This window comes from Mytilus californianus, unplaced genomic scaffold, assembly GCF_021869535.1.
Source record: "Mytilus californianus isolate M0D057914Y unplaced genomic scaffold, xbMytCali1.0.p SCAF_57, whole genome shotgun sequence".
NCBI classification, from domain to species: domain Eukaryota; kingdom Metazoa; phylum Mollusca; class Bivalvia; order Mytilida; family Mytilidae; genus Mytilus; species Mytilus californianus.
In genome coordinates, this window is record NW_026262709.1 from 1038340 (window position 1) to 1061910 (window position 23571).

General features: G+C 32.1%; 1 protein-coding gene, 1 long non-coding RNA gene and 2 other non-coding genes across 4 annotated transcripts; 1 reads left to right on the forward strand and 3 right to left on the reverse strand.

Annotated features, from left to right (window-relative positions):
- Nucleotides 1-11571: 11571 nt before the first annotated feature.
- On the reverse strand, nucleotides 11572-13353 carry LOC127703934 (uncharacterized). The gene is made up of 2 exons (XR_007983134.1): nucleotides 13183-13353; nucleotides 11572-11660 (listed from the first exon to the last, which is right to left on the reverse strand). It is a non-coding gene; the product is annotated as an uncharacterized LOC127703934 (long non-coding RNA).
- Nucleotides 13354-17087: 3734 nt separating this feature from the next.
- LOC127703940 (uncharacterized) lies at nucleotides 17088-23525 on the reverse strand. The gene is made up of 4 exons (XM_052207978.1): nucleotides 23505-23525; nucleotides 21966-22043; nucleotides 20350-20469; nucleotides 17088-17258 (listed from the first exon to the last, which is right to left on the reverse strand). The coding sequence occupies exons 1-4, from the start codon at nucleotides 23523-23525 to the stop codon at nucleotides 17088-17090; spliced, it is 390 nt and encodes a 129-aa protein (XP_052063938.1).
- Nucleotides 22916-22987, reverse strand: Trnad-guc (transfer RNA aspartic acid (anticodon GUC)). The gene has a single exon. It is a non-coding gene; the product is annotated as a tRNA-Asp (tRNA).
- Nucleotides 23292-23383, forward strand: Trnay-gua (transfer RNA tyrosine (anticodon GUA)). Its single transcript is given in 2 exon segments — nucleotides 23292-23328; nucleotides 23348-23383. It is a non-coding gene; the product is annotated as a tRNA-Tyr (tRNA).
- Nucleotides 23526-23571: the final 46 nt, after the last annotated feature.

Below are 23571 nucleotides of genomic sequence, written 5' to 3' on the forward strand. Positions count from 1 at the left end.
AACAACCAAAAAATATCCCACAACTTGATACTGAGGTCCTCAAAATCATATCCCTCTGTTCTACTGAAAATCATTAAGGGTAAAAAAAGAGTCATCCTCTAGAAATTATTCTGTGGCTGTACATGTACTATTTGTAGTTGTTAGTTTTTGTTTTGAATGAAAAATTTACGTTTCTAATACTTTGCTAGAAACATGTATCTTATTCTTGTACTTTCCCACTTATCATCGTAATAACTGTAAGATTACTCGACCTTAATTATTATTATTTTTGTGGAATTGTTTTTTGGGTACTTTTTTGTCATATATCTCTTCAACTGTTTCGGTTCTTATACATCTTTGGCCTTAAAATATTCGGCTTTGAGCATTGAAATCTTGAAGGTAAATCCAGAAAAGCGCTTCGGGCGCATGGACATTTATAAAGTGTGGTTTTCATTTTTTGTACGACTTTGCCCCCAGGAGAGCTATAGAAAAACAGTACAATAACGGGTGTTGTACGACTTTGCCCCCAGCAGAGCTATAGAAAAACAGTACATTAACGGGTGTTACACGGACACTTTTTAGATGATACACGGACACTTTTTAGTTGTTACACGGACACTTTTTATGAATAGAATCACTCGTGCATGATCAGTGAGTTCATGGGCACTTTAAATTTCAATTAGATTTGAACTTTTTGTTTCACCGACATATTTCCTGTCTTTTTAATTAAAAATATTTACGTTAGCATCAATAACTATATTTTTTTCAAACAATTCCAGTAACTATTCATATTAGTACACTAAGGGGTTGACCATTTAACTTCAAAAGGCCGGTTATGGTTTTTTCCTAAAAAACACATTTTGATCCCCAATTTTATGAGAAAAAATATATAATGTCAAGCAGATGACACTGAAAATAATGTTCTGGCTCCTGATTTTCCGAATACCGTATATAATAGTGCTGATTTCGAAAAATAAAATATTTGGGCGATAGCGTTGAAAAACTAAATAATTTTCTTACTCAGAAAAGAACACACCCCCTTTTGAAGCTAAATGGTCGGTCCGTAAATGTATTTTTTTTCAATATATGGACACGAATAGTATTCTGGACAATGCTGAAAGAAATGCTGGTACCAACGTTTATATTTCAATAAAAAGACAGGAAATATATATATAAAAATCAAATCTAATCAAAAGATAAAATCCCTATCAACTCACCAATGCACGATTGATCCTATAAATAAAAAGTGTCCGTGTAATACATGTTCAAATATGCAGCAAATCGTAAAGAAAATCATTCAACTTATGTCATCAATTTTGGACGGTAAGCTCTGATTGGATCATATAGTGACACGTGTTTAATCCTGATCAACACTATCAGAGACATATAAAAAACCTATAAGCATGAACATTTTTTTTTTAATCCAAAACATATGCCTATATATATATATATAATAACAAGACATGGACATGGCACATCAAAAAAAGGATGAAGCCGGTTTATTTTAAATTTATTTTACCCCCCCCCCCTCCCCCCTCCAATAAAATCAAATGGTAGCTTGCTTACCTCTGAAATCTTTTTTATACATTACTTACTTGCGAAGTTGCATTTCAAAAAGTCTCAAATGTGTATAACATTCACCTTTAACTTGAAATGGTTCTTTTTATAAAGTTATTAGATTCTTGAATTTTTTGAGAAAAAACTCTCGGCTGAAGGGAAGTGAGAAAAAAAATTGAGTTTAAACTGTAACTTACATTAACTGGTATATTGCCATTTAAGTTTCTAATATCTTTAGTTTTGCTACCTCTTCTAAATGTAAAATGTACTTCTTCCTTCTTGAAATGTCGTACAAGTCAGATACAAAACAAAGGTAACAAAAAACAGGCCGGAAACAACCTGCCGTATAGTTTGTCTGCACTTGTAGTCAGATCAAGGTCCTCGGCTATCGCCTCGGACCTTGACCTGACTACTCGTGCAGAAAAACTATCCGGCAACGGTTGTTACCGGCCTGTTTCTTTGTTACCTTTGTATTGTATCTAATACTTACACGGACACGTTTTAGATGATACACGGACACTTTTTAGTTGTTACACGGACACTTTTTATGAATAGAATCACTCGTGCATGATCAGTGAGTTCATTGGCACTTTAAATTTCAATTAGATTTAAACTTTTTGTTTCACCAACATATTTCCTGTCTTTTTTATTAAAATATTTACGTTGGCATCAATAACTATATTTTTTCAATCAATTCCAGTATGTTACTATTCATATCAGTACACTAAAGGATTGATCATTTAACTTCAAAACAGGGTTATGGTTTTTTTTCTAAAAAAAATAATCTGATCCCCTATTTTATGAGAAAAAATATATTGTGGTCAAGCGGATGACAAAATAATGTTCTGATTCCTGATTTTCCGAATACCGTATATAATAGTGCTAATTTCGAAAAAAAAATATTTGGGTGATAGCGTTGAAAAACTAAATAATTTTCTTACTCAGAAAAAACATACCCCTCTTTTGACGCTAAATGGTCGGTCCGTAAATGTATTTTTTTTCAATAAATGGACATGAATAGTATTGTGGACAATGCTGAAAGTAAAGAAATGCTGGTACCGAAGTTTGTATTTCATTAAAAAAGACAGGAAATATATATAAAAAAGTCAAATCTAATCAAAAGATAAAACTAGCAACTCACCAATGCACGATTGGTCCTATAAATAAAAAGTGTCCGTGTAATACATGTCCAAATAGGCAGCAAATCTTGAAGAAAATCATCCAACTTATGTCACCAATTTTGGACGGTAAGCTGTGATTGGATCATATTGTGACACGTGTTTAATCCTGATCAACACTATTAGAGACATATAAAAACTTATAAGCATGATTTTTTTTAAATCCAAAATATATGCCTATATATATTTAATAACAAGACAAAAACCATTTTTTCACAACATTTCATTCACTAATGAAATAGGAAATTCATTTATACATTTATATTGTTATTGAATTCATATATATTGAATTCATATCTTTGGGAGCAAACGTACGATTTTTATTATTTTTTAAGGGGGGATGGGGGAATGGAATGGCACATCCTGCATTTTTTCAACAAAAAAAGGATCAAACCTGATTATTTATTATTTTTAATTTATTCTAATCCCCCACCCCCCTTTTCCGTTTTTCCCCAAATAAAAATCAAATGTTAGATTGCTTACCTCTGAAATCTTTTTCATAAATTACTTACTTTCGAAGTTGCATTTTAAAAAGTGTCAAATGTGTACGACATTCATCTTTTACTTGACATGGTTCTTTTTATAAAATTATTAGATTCTTGAATTTCTTGAGAAAAAACTCTCGGCTGAAGGGAAGTGAAAAAAAAAGTTTGTTTAAACTGTAACTTACATTAGCTGGTATATTGCCATTTAAGTTTCTAATCTGTTTAATTTTGCTACCTTTTCTAAATGCAAAATGTACTACTTCTTTCTTGAAACGTCGTACAAGTCAGATACAAAACAAAGATAACAAAAAAAAAACAGGCCGGAAACAAACTGCCGTATAGTTTTTCTGCACTTATTGTCAGGTCAAGGTCCTCGGCTATCGCCTCGGACCTTCACCTGACTACTCGTGCAGAAAAAATATCCGGCAACGGTTGTTACCGGCCTGTTTTTTTGTTACCTTTGTATCTTATCTAATACTTACAGCACTTGATCGATACCGCTGCTGGTAGACTATCAGTCCCCGATGATATCATCAGCTCAGTAGTTAGTATTTCGATCGGTACTGACATGATTTATAACAAACCTTTCTAAAATTGTCCGTTTATAAATTTTGAAATTATAAAGAAACCCAAATTACAATTCCTCAGTCAAAGTAGACCATAGCTGACTATGCGGTATGGGTTTGCTCATTGTTGAAGGCCGTACGGTGACATATAGTTGTTAATTTCTGTGTCATTTGGGCTCTTGTGGAGAGTTGTCTTATTGTCAATCATACCACATCTTCTTATTTTTATACTTATTTCTCAATGCCGCATGTTCAGCTTAGAGGCAGTAAATACATAATTTCTTTGGTTTTACAGCCGGAGATCGAACCCACGATCCCACACGCTACCACAAAACAACCAAGACAGTACACGAACAATAAAAAGTCGCCAAGTCTTACCTTTAACATGTACGGCTATGATACAACGACACATAATCTCTTACTAAATAATAAATATATTAGAAAACCAATAAGGTCTTTCCCACGTTGGGAAAGACCTTAAAAATGTTATACGGTGTTGATAATTTTTTTTTCTTTTTTCTTATTTTGGTTGACTTTGAAAGAAAGAAGAAATAAAGAAAGAAGATTTCCTACAGGCTAAATGTAGATTTTTTTTATCTAAACATATGTATAGAACAAATTCATTTTAGTCACAAAGCAAAAGCATCTTACAAACTCGCATTGTGTGTCGACGTACAATTTGAAAGGATTTAAATTCAAAAAATTATTTGTTCTTTTTGATTATCTAACATATATATATATAAATATATGAAGCAAAGAATCTTTTCGTAAATAATTTCAATTTTGAAGTTGAAATCATACCTTCGTAAATGTTTCGGACGCCATCACGAATTTGTTGACTCTTATGGAATATCTGTTTCACAGATGACTACGGATGTGTTCCAATTGTTGTACTCACAATCCCGTCCTCTTTTCCCCGAATGTGACCTACCGAATTAGACTTATCACCGTTTTTGTACTTACATGAGCAACCCGACGGGTAGCACATGTGGAGCAGGGTCTGCTTACCATTCCGGAGCAACTGCGGTCACCCCTGATGTTTGGTTGGGTTCGTGTTGCTCAGTCTTTAGTTTTAATGTTGTGTTTTGTGTACAGTTGTTTGTCTTTTGGTCTTTTTCTTTTTTTTTTGCCATGGTGTTGTGAGTTTATTTTCGACTTTGAGTTTGAAATTCCCTTTGGTATTTTTTGCCTATAAAGTCAACGGACTCAGTATCCGATAAATTGAATGAGGAATAAGTTTACCTCTAACTGCCATGTATGTACTGGATATTATCAATCTGAAAAGAAAAGTTCTATTAAAAGATATCACATCATAGTGCCACATGTGGAGCAGGATTTGCCAACCATTCCGGAGCACCCGAGTTTATCCATGTTTTTGTGGGGTTCGTATTGCCCAGTCTTTAGATTTAGATGAAGTGTTTTGTTTTGTTGTTCGTCTTTTCTTTTTGACATAATTTTGTCCGCTTCTTTTTTTTTTTTGGCACAAATCGGACGAGTGCCTCTCTATGCTTTGAAGAACCCTTGTCACAATCTTCCTGGAGATCAATGGTGGCCTGTGGCAGGTCGAACTCTGGAAGCTCAACATCAAAGGAAGGGCTTGTACAAAACGTGATATATATCAAATTATGTGCACCACATTCCAAGCATAAATACTGCATTCGCGAGCGCGCAGGTTTTTGTTGCATTTAATTGATTGTAATCTCAGAGTAAAAGTAATGAAATACAGGTAAAATATAAAAATAATTAGTTGATTTTATCTTTTTTGCATCAAAATGAAATAATAATGCCCAATAATCATTAGCCACTTGTAATATGTAACATACAAATAAGAAGATGCGATATAATTGCAAAGGATACAACAATATCTTCTATTATCTTACCTCCTATAGAATTATAGAGATATGATTGGTTAAAGGACTACACGTGGTGACTATGTATATTTGATATAGGGTGTCCTAAAAAATATAGGGTTAGCAACCATACATGGTTAGTTACCATATGGGGTTAGTAAGGAGTTACTTCCCTTTCAAAACAAAAAAGATGCCACAACCCTTCATAAATTCAACACGGTATTGAGGAAAAATCTGAAAGGATTCAACAGACGAAGATATTGATGGTGAAAGTTTGAAATAAGTTCATAAAACATAATTAAAGCTAACAAGTTGTTATTGTTGGCATAACGGAGTTACTTCCCTTTCAAAACAAAAAAAGAAATCTGAAAGGATTCAACAGACGAAGCAATTGATACATGTAATGAACGATTGAAATAAATTCATAAAACAAATTTAAAACTTAAAAGTTGCTTTTGTTGGCATTTGTTTTCTGTATAGACAAATGGAAGTAGGATATCTTAATACTAAGTATTAAAGACTTGATCACTTTGATAGCGGGCCGCTAGTCAAAATACCACATGTGAAGATAGTCGGTAAGATAAATTCGTTACACGGTGTGCTAGTGACCTAATACGATATATATGGGGTCAGTAAATTCCATATATATCGTATTAGGTCACTAACACACCATGTAACTAATAATATCCAAATGCCATAGCACCAATAAGTCACCGTATGGACTTCAACAATGAGCAATACCGTACCGTCGGATATAAAAGGCCCGACATGACACAAACAAGAAAACCAAATATAACAGAGAACAACCAAAGACAACCACGTGCTTAAAGAGTTCTGACATACAGGATGTGGTGGGGTTAAACATGTTTTTGAACAAGTCGTGTAAAATTACTCAATTTTGCATAGTTTAACTTTTTGTAAATAAAAAGAAATCTGTGAGATAAATTTTGAAATTAGATATGAGAAGATAGGTTTTATAATATGCTTTAAGAAAATAAAAATAAAAAAGGGTGTCACCGAACTTGTTTTCTTGCTACAAGTAAAAAATGAAAATTTATTTGACATTCCTTTGTATAATTTTTGCTATATGGGTTATATCTCCATAAATAGCTTAGTTGAAAAATTTACTCGAACAAAAACAAATATTTGGTATTTTTTAAAACAGTCTTAATAATGCAATAAATTACTTATTTTCATTTATTCAAATAAACGTGGTATGCCCACTAGGACGGTCGGTCGCAAAAAATGCATAAGGGCTTAACTCATTAGATCGATACAAAACAGAAAACAAGTAACAAAAACCGAGACTGGACGTGGCAGGGTATATGTTCATCCCCACTACAAAAAAGACACTAAGTACAGATCTGAGAGTACTTATGAAATTGTTCTTTAGCCTTGATAAATGAAGATTTATTAAATTTTAATCATGCAAGTCTTATTATTTAAACAAAGAACTAGACAAATTGTGTTCTGCTATTTTACATTCCAATATGGCGGTATACACTTGATCTACCTTATTTCCATCTTTGAATTATATTATATCGTGAAAATATTGTAAACGCTTCGTTTTATTTCAAAGGATATAATTCTTGGCACCACGAAGCCATTTAAGTACGAAGCCACTTTGACAAATTGGTTTCTAAACACATATTTGATAATTATGATTTTTTTAATATAAATGTTGTTAACACAGTTGCTTTACATATAATAGTTCAAGAAAAAATACAAAAACGTTTTTTTTTAATAAGTAATTTCTAATTCAAAGAAAACTTATCACGAACTGAAATGTGACTTTTTGTCCTGTGACTTTTTGTCCATGACGTTCTATCTGTAACTTTTTGTCCATGACGTTTTGTCTGTAACTTATTGTCCAGTGACTTTCAGTCCTACATTCAAATGTTAAAGTAGTCAGTTAATCGAAGTTAACATAGCTTGAACCTTGCATTTACATTTGTAATAGGACAACATGTGGCATCCTTAGTTTGATCATATAATGTATTAAAATTGGAACTCATCTACTTCTTCAGGTATACAATATTCAACCAACATCTGATGATTACAAACCGTTGCATACGTGGACTATTTATAAAAAAATACCCCAATTCAACCACAAAATAATTATTTAATGAAATGAAAATAACAAATTTGTGATTAAAACTATAAACAATCTTAATCTATGCTATTAGATAATAGTACAGAGAACAGGAATGAGCTGTTCCCTGAAGCTATCAACTGATGGTGCCTGAACAAGTACCACAAAGAAGCTGATTCCACTGTGGTATTGCGTATGGAAAGTATGAGTATATGTATGAGTCCTTGGATGTATGTGAGTGTATGGTTTTTCCTAGTAATAATAATGTTGAAGCTTTACATTACTAGTAAAATGATAACACCAGAAACTGAAACAGAGAAAAAATATAAAATTCTTACTTTTCTTTGAAATCGGTAGACAATTTTCACAAATATATATAACAATATAAACAAAACATAATAACACGGAAAGTAAACACTTACATGGTTATAAATCCCTTTCTGATTTCATCCTTAATCCTAATCCTTAAATTGCGTGTACAAATAATTGGAGGATGTGAAGCTTAAGGGTTAAATAATCTATTTCCTAGTGTTTTTTTTTAAATTCTGATACGGAAATATTATGTTTACAAGATATATTATCGCTATAGTTTAATTGGGTTATAATTAATATTATTATACTTCACGTTAAAATGCCATATTTTGATTGGCTTATACGAGGGTGATAATGTACTCTATTACCATTCATGGAGACGCTTGATCAAGTGTGCGCTTTATTAAATACGGATGGTTGTTATGTGCAAGACGTCATAGTTTATTACTTTGAATTTGAAATTTAATCGACAGTAATAACATAACATTCAGTATAATAAATTAAATAACACATATCTGAGAGGGTGATAGAGCAGATTGTTACCCCTCGAAAAGACATTGTAAACCTTGGCTTCGCCTCAGTTGACAATGTTTTCTCGGGGTAACAATCTGCTCTATCACCCTCTCAGCTATGTGTTATTTATATACTGATAATCATCAGATTAACGGATGTGTATGTCGATAGTTTGTTATCTCTAAACATAGTTCAAAGTTATAATGTTCTGTTAGATTTTATGGGCGTAACTTTCACATGGCATTGACTTACTGTTTGTTTTATGTATACTGATGTATTGCAAATTGTAATCATTGTGTGTGTAGATTGTAGTTTAATAAATATGTATTCTCTTATGAACTTCTTTGTACCATTGTAACTTTATGGTGTTCGAGAAATAAAGAATCTGAAATAGCCATCACTGCAACCCACAATAAATATATAACATTGGCGACGAGGATATTGAACATTTTTAGTGAACTTTATTTTTACAATCTGCTGAAATTGTAACACACTTGAAATATTGAAAATGCCTACTTATGGTCGGATCGAGGAATTTAAGTTTGAAAATAATTTTAAGGAATAAACCAAATGACTAGAAGAGTATTTCTTTCCAAATGAAATCGATGATGATGATGACAAAACGAGGTCAATTTTTCTCAAAGTCTGTGGAGAAGAGACTTATAGTTTGTTAAGGAACTTATGTGTTCTTGCAAAGCCAAATACAAAGACATTTGAAAATAGTAACGGATCACTTACGATTAAACCGTTGATTATTGCAGAACGATACAAATATCATCAACAAAAACAGGAAAGCCATGAAAAAGTGAGGGATTATCTAGCTAATCAAAGATAGAAAACTGGCTGATAGGAAAGCCATGAAAAAGTGAGGAATATTTAGCTAGTCAGAGATAGAAAACTGGCTGATAAGAAAGCCATGAAAAAGTGAATGATTATTTAGCTTATCAGAGATAGACAACTGACTGATATTGTCAATTAAATGCATTTCTAGAGGAATGCTTTAAGAGACAGATTTGTTTGTGGACTGTTTTCAAAAACCATCAAAGGAAATTATTATCCGAAAGTGAACTTGATCTGAAAAATGCTTTCGAAATTGATGTTGGTATAGAAGCTGCGGAAAAAAGAGAGCAATGAATTTCGAAATGGTGTATCAACTACACATAAAGTGACAATAAGATCGTCAGAATGCGGAAGTGCACAGAAATTACACATATTAGTAGAAAATGCAGTACATCTTTGGACCGAAAAACGAAAATCAAGACAAGTTGACAAGAAATATAAAAAGAACACCAAATTTAAAGCCAATCCGTCGAAAGTTCACATGATGAAGGAACATTCAGAATCAGAACAAGACGAAAACTCCTGGTCATTGTTCATTATAAAAAAACACGTAGGACATCCGATAACAGGGAACTGAAGCTTTATGTCAAGAATGTAGATGTCGCTTACGTTATGGAATTGGATACAGGTGCAGATCGTCAATTATTGAAGAAGAAAACTACCAGAAGTACTTTTCGCATCCAGTTACGGAAGAGCAATGTAAAAATGAACACATATACAGGAGATACAATTACGGTAATTTGTGAGATAATTGTCAATGTTGTTTATGACAATCAAACACAATTAGCCGTTGATCGTTGAGAAAGAGGGACCGTATCTATTTGTAAGAAACTGGCTGTCAAAGTTAACTGTAGATTTGAAACATATCAGGTCAGTGATAGCACCTTCTTCAGTTAAAGATAAAATTAATGAACGTATGCACATGGACTTGTTCAAAGATGAATTAGGTACAGTGAGAGGTATGCAGGCGACATTAAAATTAAAGGAAAAAGCCGTGCCGTAAATTTTTAAGCCACGACCTGTACACAGCAAAAATTGCATACCCGTTTTTCATGCGTAAAACATGTGTTTTACGTATGTTATGAAACGTACGTAAAACGCATATTGAGGACCACGCATGTAAAACGCCTGTAAGAAACGCATGAATTACGCACGTTAAACACATGTAAAACGTGCGTTGACGTAAAACATGCGTTAAATAAGTATGTATAACGTACGTTTTACGGGTAAACGCACGTTAAACGCCTGTTAATTTCTGGCAAATCATGCGTTTTACGTATGTTTTTATTGTCCTCAACACCCGTTATACGTATGTTTTTTTCTGTCCTCAACACCCGTTTTATATATGATTTTTGTTTGTCCTCAAAACCTGTTTTACATCTGATTTTTAAGTCCTCAACACCAGTTTCACATAAGAGTTTTTTTCACAACACCCATCATATGTATGTTTTTTCTTTGTGGTTTCATTTTTGGTGCTTTGGAAACACACAATAACTATAAACTAACAATTAACACCCAACTTTTTAACACAGCACTGTTTCTTAATGCAACAGGTCAATATTCAGTGTCAATCTTAACACTTTAAGCTGTAGCAACTATTTTGTTTAATGTGTTTTGAAATCAATATTGTTCCAATGTTAAATTCTTTTACATTAGCTTTACTAAGTAACAACTGCAGCAATGCTTGTTTTACAATATCTGACTGTATTTGTTTCAAAAATAAATATAAAAAACAATTGTCCACTTGAAAGAAATATAAAGTTAAAAGGTAAAGCCTTTCAGATTTCAGATGTAATGTATTATTTCCGATAATAGTAATCTGCACTGTTTGTGCATGGTATGTACATTGGTATAAATTAAATATTGCTTTTAAACATCATCATGTATTACTGCTTCATATATTTTGTACTGATCCAGCCTCTTTTCTTAAAATGTGACGTACAGTACCTATAATGTAATTAATATTGAATTTTTATTAGCCTTGATCGACAGGATAGTCGCCTTTTATAGTAAAAACATGAAATGAATACTCTTCCTAAGCACCTGAGTTCTTCAACATGCTGTTGTAACAGTGTTTTTTTTGGCTGGTGTCTGACTGTATAGTTCTTTGAGGAGTGTTCTTTGCCCTTTATTTCCTCTTCTTGTCATGGTGTTGTCAATTTGATTAAATAATTTATTGGGATAAGAATGACAAAATCGTTTCAGGTTCATATTTATATTAAAAAAGTAAAAGAAATACAGGTACAAGTCCAATGTCTCAATTATCTTCTGAATCTAGTTTTCTTTATCTGAAATATTAATGAAAACATATTGTTAATGAGAAAAAATGTACAGTATATAAACATTTGAATAGAGTTCATAATCAAATCATCAAAATACCTGTATCTACTTACAAGGATAGTCAAATTCACTTATTGGTAATAATAACTTTTACATTATTATTTGAACTTTAAACATTTTGGAGGCATAGTTGTCTCCCTTATTTGAGCAGATATTTTACAATTACATTGTTTGATTGCTTGTCTGTAATAGCTGTCTTTTGTTATATAAATCGAATTAAAAATGTAATTTTTCTGTAATTTTGAAAATATTGACTGGAAGCAATTTTAGAGGCCTTGCAAAAGTAGTTATAAGTTTAATGTGTGTTGCAAATTTTCAAGGTGTTGTAATACCCATATATACAGACATGAATGTAACTGATAACTTATATTGACACTTTAATAATTATTCAATAAAAACCATATATGATCACATTAAATAAATGTTCATGAATGCAATAAAAAACGAGTAAAACTGTGAGCTACTGATCACTGATGATACCCCCGCCAAAATATTTCGGTAAACAGGAAGTTGTTGAGTGATGAATCTGAAAACACATCACACGGTATAGCTGACTTATATAAACCCTGAAACCAAATTTCAAAAATCCTTGTCATTTAGTTCCTGAGAAAAATGTGACAAAAATTTTCAACTAGGCTATCATGTGTAAAATAATACAAGTGTTCAGTAAACAGGGAGTTGTTGAGTGATGAATCTGAAAACGCATCACATGGGTTAACTTACTTATATAAACCCTGAAACCAAATTTCAGAAATCCTTGTCAAGTAGTTTTTGAGAAAAATGCGACGAAAATATTCATGGGACGGACAAACAAACGGATGGATGGACTGACGGAAGGACAGAAAGAGGTAAAACAGTATACCCCCACTTTTTTAAAGCGGGGGTATAATTATTTGCTTTTCCAATATGATACAAATGCAATTTCTTTATTACCATCTTCCTATGGTATTTATGTATATCTACCTTTTTTACATATTTAACTTATTTACTTAAAAAAACCCCAGATAACTTGAGAAAGATAGAAGATTTGAGATAACTTATAAAAACAGTTTGATAGATCTACATGTGATTATTACTATTATTATCGTAGTTACAGTTTTAATATTGATTTAAAATTTTGTTATGTTTGAAATTTTCATAGCATTCATACACAAGTTTTTACACAAGATCTGCAAGAATCAAAATGCATTATTCTAACAACAACACATGGATATAATTTTGTTAAGTGATAGAACTGTGTAAAAGTTATGGTCAGTGAGTCTGCAATTCATTTATATTACAAATGTTGTCGATTTCTTTATTACAGTTAAAAAACATTTTGGGTAAAGAACATTTCTATTCACATTAAATATCTAAATAACTAACATATATAAAAGTGGTTGCAGGTTTTACAGGGATATAAATTCTAGGTCTGTCAGATTTTGCTTTAAACCTACGAATAATATTTCTGGGGCCTTAATAAAAATTTACCTTTTTGTCTTGTTCTCCTCCTGTCCAGGGCATTAAGAGCCTCCCATTTGTCTTCTTTAACACTTGATTTGAACTCATCATAATATTCCTTGAATGAATGCCAAAAATCAGCTGTCATCTCAAGCTTTAAACTATCTTGTGTCAGCATCCCTTTTTTATACAGAAATGATCGATGTAAAATTAAAAATGTTTTAATAACACTCAAAAACAGGTAATTCATATTGTACATAAAAATAAAATGCTCCGCTGGGCACAGTTTGATACGACCGCAGATGTCGAACCCTGAACAGTTGGGACAAGTATGCACACAACATTCAAGCTTGATACAGCACTGAATTTGGATTGTGATTAAATATTTGATACAGCATAGGTTTCTGACACAGAATGAATGTGGTCTAAGAACTTAAAAATTTTTAATTTACCTATTCAAACCATATCATTATTATTTGCTTTTATATATAAATAAAAAATAACCAATTTAAAATGTAAAAAATTTTAAAGAAAAAAAAAGGAAAAAAAAATCCCCCTTCAAATTTTATGAAACCCCTTATGATTCATCACCCCCAAACTCTATCACAGCCTTCCCTTTGTGGTATGGTACCTTGCAGTACAATTTCAGAGAGATCCGTACACTTGAACACAAGTTATTGTCTGGAAACTAGAAAAATACTTGTTTTTGGCCCCTTTTTTGCCCCAAATTCATAAACCTTTAGGGCAATTACCCCCAAACTTAAACCCAGCTTTCCCTTTGTGATATGGAACCTTGTAGTACAATTTCATAAAGATCCATACACTTACACACAAGTTATTATCCTGAAACTAGAAAAATGCTTGTTTTTTTGCCCCTTTTTGGCCCCTAATTCCTAAAATATTGAGGCAATTACCCCCTACAATCAATCCCAGCCTTCCCTTTGTGGTATGGTACCTTGCAGTACAATTTCAGAGAGATCCATACACTTGAACACAAGTTAATGTCTGTAAACTAGAAAAATGCTTATTTTTGGCCCCTTATTCCTAAACGTTTTAGGCAATTACCCCCAAACTCAATTCCAGCTTTCCCTTTGTGAAATGGAACCTTGTAGTACAATTTGAGAAAGATCAATACACTAACACACAAGTTATTGTCATGAAACTAGAAAAATGCTTGTTTTTTGCCCCTTTTTGGCCCCTAATTCCTTAAATTTTGAGGCAATTACCCCCAAAATCAATCCCAGCCTTCTCTTTGTGGTATGGTACCTTGCAGTACAATTTCAGAGAGATCCATACCCTTGAACCCAAGTTAATGTCTGGAAACTAGAAAAATGCTTATTTTTGGCCCCTTTTTGGCCCCTTATTCCTAAACGTTTCAGGCAATTACCCCCAAACTCAATTCCATCTTTCCCTTTGTGATATGGAACCTTGTAGTACAATTTCAGAAAGATCCATACACTTACACACAAGTTATTGCCATGAAACTAGAAAAATGCTTGTTTTTTGCCCCTTTTTGGCCCGTAATTCCTAAAATTTGGAGGCAATTACCCCCAAAATCAATCCCAGCATTCCCTTTGTGATATGGAACCTTGTGGTACAATGTCAGAGAGATCCATACACTAACACACAAGTTATGTCTGCAAGTTACAAAAATGCTTATTTTTGGCCCCTAATTCCATTACTGTTGGTACCATAACCCCCAAAAGCAATCCCAACCTTCCTTTTGTGGTATTGAACCTTATTGAAAAATTTCATAGAGATCCATTTACTTAAACTAAAGTTAGAGTGCGAAACCAATGTCTTCGGACGACGACGACAACGCCAACGTCATACCAATATACGACCGCAATATTTTTTTGCGGTCGTATAAAAATATAAAAATAACGTAATCTAGTATTACCAAAAATACAATTGGTTTTCAGTCCACAAACACTGATATCAGATATGTTTCAAAATAATTAATTTCATAGTAGACAGATAATTTGTCACTATCTACTTGCGCAAAAACAAAAAAAAAATGCTTCGCTGAGCGCAGCCTAATACGACCGCAGCCTGATATGAAGGCAGAGGTCAAACCCTGAACAGATCGGGCAAATCTGGACACAATATTCAACCTTGATACTGTCTGAATTTGGATTGTGATCAAATTTTTGACATAATCATGATAATATAGGTTTCTGACACAAAATAAATGTGGTCAAAGATCTTAAAAATCTATTGCGCAATACTGTGCATTTTGAAGATTTCTTCTTGAAACTTTTCAAAAAATTTGTAATTTCAAAAATTTTGAAAAAAAAATATGAACCCCTTAAAAAAATTAGGGAAAAAAATCCCCCCTCCCCTTGGAACAATTACCCCCAAACTCAATCCCACCCTTCCCTTTGTGGTATGGAACCTTGTCGTACAATTTTAGAGAGATCCATACACTTAAACAAAACACAAGTTATTGTCTGGAAACTACAAAAATGCTTGTTTTTGGCCCCTTTTTTGCCCCTGATTCCTGCTTGTTTGGGCCAAACGCAATCCTAGCCTTCACTTTGTGATATGGAACCTTGTGGTACAATGTCAGAGAGATCCATACACTTACACACAAGTTATTGTCCAGAAACTACATAAATGCTTGTTTTTAGCCCCTTATTCCTAAACTGTTTGTACCATAACCCCCAAATTCAATCCAAATCTTCTTTTTGTGGTATTGAACCTTGTAAAATTTCATAAAGATCCATTTACAAAATGTACTTTAACTAAGTTTCAGACGACGACAACATCATAGCATTATACGAACCCCCAAAAATGTTTGCGGTGTATAAAAACTGAAAGACATTGTATGAAAATAAACTACACTAGCCATGCAGGAGCCTGTTTAAGTTGTTGATGGTTGTGTCCACCAAATAATCAAATTTGTTATTGTTTCAGCATAAATAAGAAAAACTATTCTGTCATAACTGTTTCTTATGACTTGTGATCTAAGTACATTTTTTTAAAAACTATCTTAACAAAAAAGATTTTGTTCATTGACATTATTGTTCAGGGTCCTATTTTCACTTCTGTAATGAAGCTGAACCGTGTTCTTCAAATAGCAATGTTTCTCAAAAATTATAGCACCTGTAACATTTAAAATCTTTTCTATTAAAACATCTATTAAGATAACACCATAATATCAGTTGTATGGTAATAATACTTTTGTAGTTGTTCAATAGACCATTTTCATGTTACGGACTTTTGACTCCGCAGTTTATACTTTTTCAACAGGTTACGTACCTTCCCTGTGGTAGGACATCCTGGTACCAAGTAAAGTAAGAGCAACCTAAAGAAGTAAAATCAAGCTTAAAATAGGTTAAATTTTTGGGGAAAATTAACTGCTTTACATTTATTTTACATGACAAAATCATCATAAAACAGTAAACTTCCCCTCAAATTATTATACACCGATTATATGTTTGATTTTACTTATTTTGGTTGCTCTTACTTCACTGAGAACCAGGATGTCCTACCACAGAAAAGGTTACCTGTCAAAAAATTATATAATCCAGAGTCAAAAGTCGGTAATATGAAAATAGTCTATTACTTTCATGTATAAATATCATAGGATTATTATATTTTTATATTATTAGGTCAACAATACTGCAAAAATTAAAAATGACAAAACATTTTAAAATTATTTGCCATTTTCTAAACTTGATTATTTTCAATCTCATTGCTACTAAACATAAATTGTTTTTTCAGTTCATCAGAGGGAATATGCCATAATGTAATAAGCTTACAGCATGGACTTTGCCTTTAAAAATGGAAATAAGAATTATGATCAATGATCTTTCATACATAAGAAAGCTTCATTGGTTCGTTTTGCAATATTTTCATATTACGTAGTCTGTTCTTCATCAGAAATAAATAATACATGATAAAATGACCTACACTACAGTGAATTAATTAATTCACTGTAAAGTAATTTCTGTTATTGCTAAACTTACAAGTAGCAGGCACAACTGTGTCCTCTCTGGAGAACTGTCATCAACCCCAGAACTACAATAACCACCTATTATAGACTGGGCAAATTCTTCTATGGGCACAACGGCCAAATCTTCCTTCTTTAATTCAGTTATTATCTTTAAAAAATGAGAAAATATTAAGATTAATCAGATAAGTTTTAAGACATTTGAGTATTGTAATGCAATGAGTTTGATTTAAACTTTTATTCTGACTCGACAACGTTTAGTATAGGATTGAACGCCTTTTTAAAGGAATTTATTTGTGTATAACTCGACCAATTTACTCATAAACAAATAAAAGTTTGAAGTCAGGGTAAGAACCATGCCAGACATACATGTACACCTTACAATTATTCCATACATCAAATAAAGTGGTCCTGTCACTAACAGCACCTGAGAAACAGATCAAATCACAGCATCTTAACATTAACCAATGAACCATGAAAATGAAATCAAGGTCATATGAAGTTGAATCCAGCATTAAGACAGATATGAACATCTTACAATAATTTAATTTTGGATGTAACGCGTCTTCTGATTGGCTGACGTTGTTTTGTTTATCAGCTCATAGACATAATTTTGTCATGTGATCGTGACGTCATCAACGTTTTTTCATGGTTTACTCCAGTTTAAAATGGAATTTAGAATTAAATTATAAGAAATGACTGTAATATTTTTTCTGTCTATTCGAAATAACATAAAAAATGTGGTGCACCACATTTTTGATGTTATTTCGAATAGACAGAAAAAATATTAGTCATTCCTTAAATAATTTCATATACCAAATATGGTTGACCACTTGCTTATATTTTCTTGAGAAATAAACCAAACCACAAAATCTAAACCATGTCCAATGAACCATGAAAATGAGCTTAAGGTCATATGAAACCTGCCATATGGACACATTCACCAATCAATTATCCACACTAAATGTAGTGGTCAAAATGTTTTTAGTGTCTTGAAAAAAAGATCAAAAACCACAAAACTATACATTTTTAAGGAATCATGAAATTGAGGTCAAGGACAGATGAAACCTGCAAATAATTCATGTACACTTTACATTTCATTCAATATACAAAATATAGTTTCCATAATGCTAATAGTATCTGAGATACACACTTGACTATGTAACTTTAACCTAAATTGTTGTTCCATTAAATGATGTCTCGGTCAGGAGGATCCGTTACCTGACAGACATGTAGGCTTGCAAGAAGCTCATATACAGAATACAGTTATTCTATTACTCATAATAAGTGCATATTTTTCACTTGTCAAAAAAAAAGTAAGTCATTGAGTCATGAAAATGAGGTCAAGGACAAAAGACAAATGACAGATGGAAATTCTTAAAATAAGTGATGTGTATACAAGTTGAAGGTATGAAGAGTCTTTCTGAAATATAATGGTGTATGCAAATAGTTACGCCATTGCAGGATTGTTATCCCTAGGTTGATTTCAGTCATTCTGCTTCCGTAGAAAGATAATAAATTAGTTTGTTTACTGTTATATGAACTTTGAATTTTTTAGCAAATATTTTTTTAAGTTTTAGCTTACTTTTATTGGTACGGTTTTAATATCTCCTTAATTCTACCATATATAAAAAAGAAGATGTGGTATGATTGCCAATGAGACAACTCTCCACAAGAGACCAAATGACACAGAAATTAACAACTATAGGTCACTGTACGGCCTTCAACAATGAGCAAAGCCCATACCGCACATGCTTATTTTAATTGTTTATCAGTAAAATTTGAAAGTATAATTTTTTTATAAAATATTTTTAAAATCTGTTGGTTTTAGGATTTTTTAAAATGAGCTTTCATATTTTATTGTATGTGAATGGATATATGATGTAAAGCGCTTAGGGTAATTTTAATATTATATAACGCACTGTTATAAAAACTATAATAATAATAATAATAATAAAAATATATATTGATCTGACTGATATGTCACATATAGAAAATGAAAGGATACATGGGACAAAATCACAGACAATACATAGAAAACATAGAAAATTATCAATGAACAGGGCTTTTATTCCTGTTCTTCATATAATGTGTATTTGATTTTGAAATATTGTCATCAAGAGAAGCGGATGTTCAATGTAGTTTGTTGCTCATTATGTTGGCTACTCTGTTTCAAAATAACAAGCTTTTTTTAAAAGAATGTTATAAATTGATAGTATAAAAATAAAGGCACTAAAAAATCAGAAAAAAATAAATAGGGAAATGTGTCCATGGGCAGTGATCCAGCTAGGATTTCAAAAGGGCAGGGTGCCAATCCTGAAAAAGGTCATTTAACACGTGAAATGATTATATCAAAAGGGCATGTTTTAATAAAGATATTAATCAAACATTGTCTTTATTCATTGAATCATTGGTTATATATATATATATGTACAACATGATTAGCCCAGATAATACTATATCTGTCTACTTTATATGCTGAAAAACTAGTCAACCACGTCACACAAGTTTGCAAAGCATTGCTTGTCACAGATGATGCCCCAGCTTGCATATTATGTGATAAAGAGACATAACTCAAGAAATGAAAAAGTGACGCTACCCAAATTTGTACTTGTGTTTTGTGGTAATAAGCATCGTGCATTGTGAATAAGTTTCATAACATTCAGTTGAGATAAACTAAAGTTGGAGAACGGAAACGAAAAATTCAACATTTTTTTACATAACTCTTAGAATGTTTAAAGTGACACCGCCAAAATTGAAAATTGATCTGTGGTAGTCAGCATTGTGTATAAGTTTCATTACATTTGATTGGGGCAAACTAAAGTTAGAGAAAGAAAATGAAAAATTCAGCAATTTTTACATTTGTAAAGGGGCACAACTCTTAGAATGGTAAAAGTGACACCACCAAAATTGAAACTTGATCTGTGGTAGTCATCAGCATTATAGTATATAAGTTTCATAACATTTGATTGGGGCAAACTAAAGTTAGAGAATGGAAACGAAAAATGCAGCAATTTATACAGGATTTTATAGCATTTTAAAGTATTGCTTTTTAAACTATAGGTAATAAAATTATGAAAAGAAAAGTAGGGGTTATCACTATCAGGGAAAATATCTGGCAAAAATTCAAAAACAAAAGGAGCGAACAACAGCCTCAACTTAAAACAATAAACAAAATTGCTGATTAAAAGAAACATGTATAAATATATATACAAAGTTCATTCACCCTATCTTGAAATTACCTTTCTTCTCAACTGATTTCTGTAATCAGTGTACCTCCCCAATGACCATGTTATTACACTCTTGAATGCCATGGCATCATTGGTGTAACCATCATTCTTCAAATTTCTATTTACCTCATTCTAAACATTGAAAATAAAAAAAAGTGCAAACAGTATGTTTATTAGTAAATCAAAATTAATGAATATGCTATTTATTATAGGATTAAACGCCTTTTTAAAGGAATTAATTGGTGTATAAACTCGACCAATTCACTCACAAACAAATAAAAGTCCGAAGGAATTTTATGATATGTTTGTGAGTGACTTGGTACAGTTTATACACCAATTAATTCCTTTAAAAAGGCGTTTAATCCTTATAATTCTATAAAATTGGAGATAAGGAATTTATTGTCCCACACTCGTAACCTCTATCACACGTAAATTGTATATTTGTGTCATTGAATAGGCCTGGCGCATGAATATATTTGTTGGTTAACGCAAAAGTAATTGTACTCCATGAAATTTGCAATCTGATAAAAAATAAACTACAAAAACTCTTATTATCATTCAAACGAATGTTTCGTGTTTTTTTATTCTATTTAACCATTAAGACCTATTAACGCGAATTGAAAATAAATATTGTTAACGTCGATCCGGATTGTGTCATTACCGCCGCCATCTTGTTTACATTGGTTACGAAAAGAAGTTCGGTCAATATCGTCTATAGAAAAATAAACCACGTCAAGAACAACTACCGGAAGTCCTCTCAACCAATCATATCAACGTATTCTCTAATATGCAAATCATATAAGAGTTATGAATACATATATAATTTATCGCACCTTGCACAAATTTGATTAGTTTAGTACTTTAATAAGTGGTGACCCCTATGAATCCCCTTAAATAGTGAGGTCAGCTATTAATTTTATTGTACTTAACTGTATTTTTTATACAAAACTTTGCAAGAACAGTCATGTGTGCAATAAAAAAATTATATTGTTCACTACTTACCCCGTACAGATTAATAAAGGGTTAGTAAAATCCATAAGGTTTTACTAAACCTCCATGGATCAGTATGGGGTCAGTAGCAAATCATATAACTGATAGTATAAATTTTATCATCTTAGCTGAAGAACTAATTTTTTCAATCAATAAGTTTTTATTTATGTTCACAACTTCATACACCTATTTCATGTAATTATTAACAGACATTAATTTCTTTTATACTTTAAATCAAAACAATATTTCTTTAAGTTGTAAGGATGTTTTGTTTGAATGCCAACAATTTTAAAGTCCATACATGATGAATAAGATTGAGTCAAATGATATGGAAGTGAATAATGAGATGTTCTAAATTGACAATACCAAATTCAATTGTTGAAGACCCATTTAAGTGGCCTTCTCCTGTTTTCTGATCTTTGGTTGGGTCATTGTCTCCTTGACACATTCCCCATTTCCATTCTCACACAAAAATCATTTACCCGGCATTCAGATTACCCATTTATTGACATTAATATCACAAATTAATACATTGTTGACGACACCACCCCTAGCAGAAACAACAAGCCTAAGTGACTTGCCCTTTTAGAATTTGTCCAGGGGAGACAATTACTGATTAAATAATGAAGTTTACTTACTTTGAATTCTGTATTGGTCTTTATATCCAGCCATGGAATTCTGGTAAACTGATTCTTAAGAAATATGTTCAGTTTTTTCTGAAAAGTACGATCTTGCAATTGTACAAATTCAATTTTTTTTATTGGCACAAACTCATTAACAATAAATAGTTATTGCATACATATAATTATATTAATTGACATGATAGAATGAAAAGTTACATATTGATGTATCATATTAGTTCACTATTCCTTATATTTAGACACTCTGATATGAAAAAGGAACACAGTCTTAAATAATGCTGAGCTATTGTTAACCAATAGAGATATTTTTGCATCAGTGGTAATGTTACGCTGTATTTTAAATATAACATTTTTTTTTTTCTAATATGTCTCGTTTTGAGGTAAATCTATTACATTGTAATAAGAAATGTTGTTCATCCTCAAATTCCCTATTTTTACAGACAGCACAGTATATTTCTTCTCTAGGAATGTTAAGATGTCTTCCCCTTTCAATCATTAAAGAATGTGCACTTATGCATATTTTGCATATATTGCTGCTCTATCATTTAAATTGTTTAGTGAATCAACATATGATGGTCTCTGACCCATTTTGTAGACTTGGTGAAAGCAACTGAGTTTAGATGATTCTTGTATGTTTGCATTTTGATTTTGCAGCACTGATCATAATAAAAAAAATCTTTGTTTTACTTGTCCCAAGTGCTGCTTTGTTAACAACTTTTTTCTACAAGATATGAATATCCTAATTTAATTGTATAAACACATTATTTCTTATTGATTTTTAAATTATGTGCATGTTTCTTTTGACCAGAGAAAGTAACTTGTATAAATAAATTATTTCACAACTTGATATTTAAAAAGTCCTTACGTAAGGAGTATCCGGTGTAACTATACCGGTCAAATTGACCAATAAAAAAATGAAAATTCAAAGCCAAGTAAAAAATAATGTCCTCCCCGGCGGGGAATCGAACCCCGGTCTCCCGCGTGACAGGCGGGGATACTAACCACTATACTACCGAGGACTTAGTGACGTCCACCATTTTTAGGTACTTAATGTTCACTGCTATCTTGTTACTATATTGAACGCATCCGCAAATTCATAGTATTGATTGCTGTAGGCGATATGTTAAGCGCAACCGATCCGTCATTCTACTTTTTTGTTTTCGCTGCTACTCTTGCTAATTGAATTATCTAAATGAATTATTGCCCCTCCTTCCCCTAATAATGTTTCAGATCCTATTGATGGCGCTTTTTGGTTTTTATTACTAAATGTCCTATACACCCAAATACGTATAAATCATAAATTTTAACCATTTGCATACAGACCCCGTGATAGCTCAGTTGGAAGAGCGGAAGACTGTAGTGGAATAAGAAAATCTGACATCTTTAGGTCGGTGGTTCGACTCCGCCTCACGGGATATTTTTTGGCCCTATTTTACTCTCAAATATTACCATTGTTCAAGAATTTTTAGCGAAAGCACATTAGCGACTTTTTATGCATGTATGACGTTTCAACCTTATGCATTTTTTGCGACTGACCGCCCTAGCATTAGTAGGCATACCACGTAATTGTCCTAAATCTAAATATATTTTAGTTAGATCTTTG

Excerpts from the sequence above, each read along its gene's own strand:
- LOC127703940 (XM_052207978.1), bottom strand. The coding sequence starts at position 23,525 with ATGCCTACTAATGCTAGGGCG. Across the intron at positions 20,470-21,965 it reads AGACCAATACAGAATTCAAA|AATGAGGTAAATAGAAATTT; the intron begins GTAAGTAAACTT and ends TTCAATGTTTAG. Across the intron at positions 17,259-20,349 it reads GAAATCAGTTGAGAAGAAAG|ATAATAACTGAATTAAAGAA; the intron begins GTAATTTCAAGA and ends CATTTTTTAAAG.